A 6355-nucleotide genomic window follows, 5' to 3' on the forward strand; every position below is an offset into this window, starting at 1 on the left:
TGTGTATCCCATAGCATGCCTGCGCCGTAGTGTGTGTGCCATAGCATACATGTACCATAGCATACATGTGCCATAGCATACATGTGCCATAGCACACATGTGCCATAGCATACGTGTGCCATAGCATACATGTGCCATAGTGTATGCCATGGCATGCATGTGCCATAGCATGCATATGTTATAGTGTGTGTGACATAGCATGTGTGTGCCATAGTATGCATTGCTATAGTGTGTGTCCCATAGCATGTGTCTGCCATAGTGTGTGCCATAGCGTGTATGTCCCATAGCATGCGTGTGGAGGTCAGAGTGCAGCTTTCAGGCATGGGTTCTCTCTTCTCCCATTGTTGGAGCAGGGTCTCTTGTTTCTTTCATGTCGTATGCTCCGGGCTAGCTGGTCCTCCAGTTTCCAGGAAGTTCTGTTTCTGCCCCTCATGCTGCTGTAGTTCTGGGATGCTATCATGTCTGCCCCTTAAAATGTGGTTTCCAAGGCTGGGATTCAGGCTGTCATGCTCAGATAGCAAGCACTGTTATTCACTGAACCATCCTGCTATCGCTTTGGGCTTGTTTGTTTGTTTTTTAAAGACAGTCTCTTGCTATGTAGCCCTTGTACCCCTTGTTGGCCAGGTGCTTCCAATGGAGCCCAGGTTAGCCTTGAACTCACTGCAGTTCCCCTGCCTCACACTTCCAAAGGCTGAGAGCATAGGGTAAATGCAGTATGTCTAGATGGTGAATTTTTAGAGTTTAAAATCTCAATGAGTAGATTCTCCAGCTTCAGTACATGGCTGGAAGATCCAACCCATGACCCACAGGCCACATGCGATTGGCCCAAAATAGCTACAAATATGGCCCAATACATAACCATAAACTTAAAACGTGATTTTCATGTGTGTGATTTTGTATGCGATGTATGTGTATGTGCATGTATGCATGTGTGTGGAAGTCAGAGGGCTCCACCTTTCGCTTTTTAAAGATTTGATATATGTGTGTGCACATGAGTGTGGATGCCCACAGAAGCTAGCAGCATCGGTGTCTGGGGCTGGGCTACAGGCAGCTGTGAGCCTCCCACTCTCGGTGCTGGGAACTGAATTTGTGTTTTCTGCACGGGCACCCTGTGCTCTTAACCAAGGCGTCGCTCCATCCTTCTACTGTATTTTTGAGACAGAGTCTCTCTCTGAGCCTGGAACTTAGTTTCTCAACTTGCCAACAAGCCCCAGGGATCTGACCGTCTCTGCCCTGTCTCAAAACACAGGGGTTACACATGTGCCCCCGCTCCTAGCTCTTTTGCACAGTGGGTGCTGGGGTCTAAACTCGGGTCCCCATGCTTGCGTGGCGGGCACTCTACTGAATGAGTTGTTTCCCCTGTTAGTGTCCCCCTTTCATTCTTGAGCGTATGTTTGGATACACCTGCCGGACCCAGGGAAACCAGATCTCAGCACCATCTTCTGACTGCACTTGACATTCATGCAGTGTGCTACAGTCAGCCCCTGTCTGGTAGGTGTCAATTTCTGCCTGGGTGAGAAGAGGGGGCGCTGCAGAGTCCGAGGCTGAGAATTAGGAAGGCTTTGCTGACTTCCCACAGCCAGACCTGGAAGGCAGACGTAGCAGTAACAGCGAGGGTCACCTTCTCAAAGTCTTTCTGTGACTAGGCACTACCCAGCTGCAGGTGCACGGCTGATACCTGCCTCTGCTGGGAGCTCAGCCCCGCTGTCCCCAGGGCATGGAGGCAGCAGATAACAGCCTAGACTCCTGTGGGTGGATGGTGTCAGCTCTGCGGAAGACAGCACCATAGCCCTGCAGCCTCCTAAGGAGGGCCTTGTCTTAGTAAAGCTGACATTGGCTTCTAATCAACACTATCCCAGCCTCTGTTTAGAGCCTCAGACTCATAACAATTCTCCTGCCTCAGCTTCCTAAGTGCTGAGATAAAAGCCATGAGCCACCATTTAAAACTCATCAGAACTTTGAAGGACAGAGCGGAGCCACCCATGGAGTGAACCTTCCTCTCCTTTCCCACCTTCCTGGGGCCACCTGTTTGCAGGTAGACCCGGTGCCCTGGTGGCTTAGTGTTCCTTACGCTCCCTCCTCAGGTGATAACCCTGGCTCACTTTCTGAATGAGAAATGTGTGCGTTCAGCAGGGTTCTCTCTAGCTGACGGGAGGGCTGCTCAGCCGTTGCTCGGACTTGGTAATAAATATCTGTGGAAACACCACGTGGCACTGGGCGGAGCCCAAGCTGGATCAGAACCAGCTTTTTCACCGTTATCTCCCTATGAGGTGGTGACAGTTTCCCAGCATGCAGCTCTGCTCAACCCTAAAGCCCTGACTTCCCCAAGATGAATTGGAGGCATTTGCTCAGACAATATCTTAGATGTTTTCGACTTGTTATGGTGTGTCTGGTGTTGAGACCTAAATTAAAAAGCCATCATGGTCCCGTGTGCCCAGACTGCTCAGTAGGACCCTAGGATGGCAGTGACTTGTGGGTAGAATTAAGGTTCCTGGGTGAAGTGTCGTAACTCTCAAACTTGGAGAACCTCTGTCTCTGTCACGTGCTTCGCCTATGCCCAGTACTGGGGATCGGAGAAAATGAACCCAGCAGGAGATGGAAGACAGACAAAAATCAAAAGGGGCCCAAGTTCCTTCCTGCTTCAGAAGCAAGATTGCTCAAGCCACCTGGACAGATCTTCCGAGCTTCGCAGAGGTGGTGTTTGGGCTGGACTTCAGGGATGGGTGATGAAGAGGTTTTAGGGGACAGGCGCTGCTAAGAAAAGGCACCAAGCCAGGGAGGCTCAGGTGAGAGCGTGCGGCACTGGTGATGGGGACGGAACCCGAGGAGGAGATGCGGTGGGTTTCTAATTAGTGTTTATGAGTTGTACAATACATTTTATGACATTTTCATGAGTGCCCAATGCGCTTGGATCTTTCCTCTTTCCTTCTGCTGATCCCCTTCTCTGTTGATTTAAAATTTGATGTGTCTATCTGCATACATGTTCATGTGTGTAGGTGGGTGTAGCATGTGGAGGCTAAACGTCTATTGCGTCACGGGTGCTTGTGAAACTGGCTTTTCACGTGGGTGCCAGGGCTGGGGTTCAGGCTCTTCTGTTTGCCTAGCAAGCAGAGCCTTCACCCTAGGACTTCACCCGCAGAGCCATCTCCCTAGGACTCGGTGCCTTTAAGAAACTCACCCCATTCATTTCTTACTCTCTTCCCCCTTCCTCTTGGTACCCTTTTCCCAAATAGTCTCTCTACTGTTTTAGCATCCTAGTTCCTTATTTTGTTTTTGAGAAAGAGTCTAAGTGATCCAGAGATTGATCTGTAGACCAGGCTGGCCTCGAACTCACAAAGCTCCTCCTGGCTCTGTCTCTTGAGTGCTGCGATTAAAGGAATGAGCCCCATAATTGGTTCGCGACCTTTAAGGGAAAAAGTCCATATTCACAAGGGACTGGGGAGAAGGCTCAGAAGTGCCAAGAAGCGTACATAAATGCCAGATGGGTGTGGAGGCCTCAGAAGGCAGAGACAGAGGATTCCCAGAGCAAGGTGGGTAGGAAAGCAGCCATATCAGTGAGCTCTAGGTTGGGTTGAGGGAGCCTGCCCCAGTGAATAATGGGTAGCCATAATGACGGTTCTCACACGAATGACATTAACTCTGGCCTACCTCTATACATGTGTACCGCACATATACAAAACTTGCATACACGCACATCACATGTATGAAAATAGATTTCAGATATGTAAGGAAAGCTGCTATCTTCTCAGCTTTCCAACCATGCTCAACACAATTTTTTACATTATAAAATGTATCTGGACACTTTCAGTTCCATGTTTAAAATATAAGCAAGTTTTCGCTGTGAACTCTCCTCCTTCCTGATACTCCTGGCTTTCTATCTGTGTTCTCCCTCACCGACCTTTAACCTTTGTCCTGAGCAAGACCCTTAACTCTTTCATGGTTTCCTCCTTCATTTTCATGGAGCATATGCCCCGTAGCTTTTAAAGAAAGAGTGCTTGTGAGTTTTTATTTTTCTGAGAGGAGTTTTAGTAGTGCTGGCTGGCCTATTATTTGGTGTCCTCCTGCCTCAGCCTCTTGAATGTGCCAGGGCAGTCACCCCATCACATCTGCTCACTGCCTGCATTGGCAGTGGGATTATCTCGATGTCACCTTCGGGAGAACTGAAATGGTGCTTACTCGAACCATTTTCTGTGGGGTTTATTCTCTCATGAAAACTGGGCAGAGAAGGCTGAGAAATAACTTTTTGGGGTGCTCTGGCTACTTGTTCTTGGGCGGAAGGGGAACTACAATATGTATTTTGTCATTGTAACTGTCCTGGGGCATGGCAGACACCAGGATAATAAAGGAGGTGGACGGTCTTTGCATTTGCAAGTGGTACATTTTCAGATGCTTTGTGAGCAGTAGCCAGGGCTGGCTGAAATGCCAGTTCCGGGAATGTATCCAGAGAAAGGAAGGGGTGGCGGTTCTTGGCTGAGTCATTGTGGTGGCCACTCAGAGAGGCATGAAGCAGGAGGTTCCCCTCCTGGGAAGTCCCTCCACTGGTGACCTGAAGGCCTGCGGAAAGGGTGGTGATGCTTCTTTGGGGTCAGTGACAACTACGGGGGCAGGGAAAGTTCCTGACACCTGCCTGGGCGGCCCCTCAGGAGCCAGCAGTGAGGCCACCAGCCTGGCACTGGGGCTGGCTTGCTGTTGAGACTGTGGTAGCCAGCGGTATGAAATCCTGGTGGGAAGATGTGAGCATGCTGTGAAAGGCCATGGCATTGGAGCTGGGACCGTGCAGTTCTGGAGTCAGCACCTACAAGGAGGCCCCAGCTTCTTCCCAGCTGATTGGAGGCAGTGCAGCTGTAGTTCCTTCAGAGGATACCAGGCGAGCATCCGAAGCCATGGTGTCCTTTACATCCTGTGGAGGACAATGCCTCAGCTACGCAGGCACGGTTGTTCATAGCTAATCAAGGGTTATGCCATGGAGGTTCGCCCTGCGGGCCTGGAGACATTTTAACTCTGGTTTTTCTCACTTCTTAGCAGAGGAACCCCCAGAATCACCCCCACCATCGTCTGAGAAGACCCCACTAGAACCCACCAGACCTTCAGAGGACGCCCCCACTGAGCCACCCCACCTGACCCCACTGCCAGAGGACCTTGCCAGACCACCACAGACAGGCCAGCGGCCAATACTGCCCCAGAAGCCCCTGCAACCACCACCTTTGCCTGCCTGGCCTCGCCGCCCAGGGCTGCCCTTCCTGCCTGGCTCTAGTGGGGTCAGCATGGAGACGGGAGAAGCTGGGCCTCCAGGCAGGATGGGCGTGTCCGGAAGGGGCCTGCCCCAGGGAGTGGATGGACAGATGGGGCAGGGGCCCATCCCTAGCTCAGAAGGCTATGCAGGGGCACCAGGTGAGTCTGCCCTTCAGAAGGCCTGCAATGGCGGACTGCTCTAGCCTATGCCTGGTTCTGTGTGTGTGCACTATGGTGAACTTTACACCTTTGGGGTAAAGTTCAGAAGGGTAGCTTCCAAGGACACTAGAGTTTGGAGGAACCACATTTTTTCTGATCTGACATGTAGATATTGAGAACACCTCAGGACGGCAAGAGAAATAAAAATGTAACTGTCCCCGTCGTGGGTGAGAGCCATGACTTAGCCCGAGTCAGTCCCTAAAGCCATCTCTGTCTGTGGCCGTCCCAGCCGCACTCAAGGCACATCTGTGTCCCAAGCACACCTACTGGGGACCATGCATAGTCCCTTTCCAATCAGATTCGGTTGGCTCCTCCCAGTGATCTGATACACCAATAACTGGTTTAGGACTATGGCTGTATGACACTGGGGAGGAGACACCTGCTCTTAGTCACCATGGCTGTGGCCATCACACCTGCTTTTTCTAGGAGTCCATCGTGTTTCCGTTCCGGGATGCTTATGTTCTTTTGGGCCGTTTGCACATCTGTCCCACCAACCATGCTTGTACGCACACACCTAACAAATGCTGTGTGTGTTGTGAGGAAAGCGCAGGAGGCTGTCAGTGGGCTTTCCTTGCCTTAGGCTGGCACTGCTGTCTAAGCGTGAGCTGGCAGGTGAAGAAGACATCTCTGAACTTGTGTTCTTGCTCTGTTTCTTTAGTGACAGAGGCCCAATTTGAGCACTTAGGTGAAGGGAGCATTCTGTAAAATACCAGTTCAGGATTTAACACTTTTCACTCTCTTATTTTTCAGGCTACCCCAAGTCACCTCCTGTAGCTACCCCAGGTATGTCCTGATTAGAATTGTTTTCCTTGAGCCGGGCGGTGGTGGTGCATGCCTTTAATCCCAGCACTCGGGAGGCAGAGGCAGGCGGATCTCTGTGAGTTCAAGACCAGCCTGGTCTACA

The 6355-nt window shown here is 51.0% G+C and overlaps 1 protein-coding gene across 1 annotated transcript in view; it reads left to right on the forward strand.

The window, feature by feature from the left end:
- The window catches only part of Emilin2 (elastin microfibril interfacer 2), a 55233-nt gene that overhangs the window by 44518 nt on the left and 4360 nt on the right, over positions 1-6355 (forward strand). The window contains exons 5-6 of the mRNA XM_005367550.2: positions 5023-5391; positions 6202-6234. Coding sequence (XP_005367607.1) covers positions 5023-5391; positions 6202-6234 — 402 coding nt within the window. The remainder of the gene's footprint in view (positions 1-5022; positions 5392-6201; positions 6235-6355) is intronic.

Source organism: Microtus ochrogaster, unplaced genomic scaffold (assembly GCF_000317375.1).
Source record: "Microtus ochrogaster isolate Prairie Vole_2 unplaced genomic scaffold, MicOch1.0 UNK20, whole genome shotgun sequence".
In the NCBI taxonomy this organism is placed as follows: Eukaryota; Metazoa; Chordata; class Mammalia; order Rodentia; family Cricetidae; genus Microtus; species Microtus ochrogaster.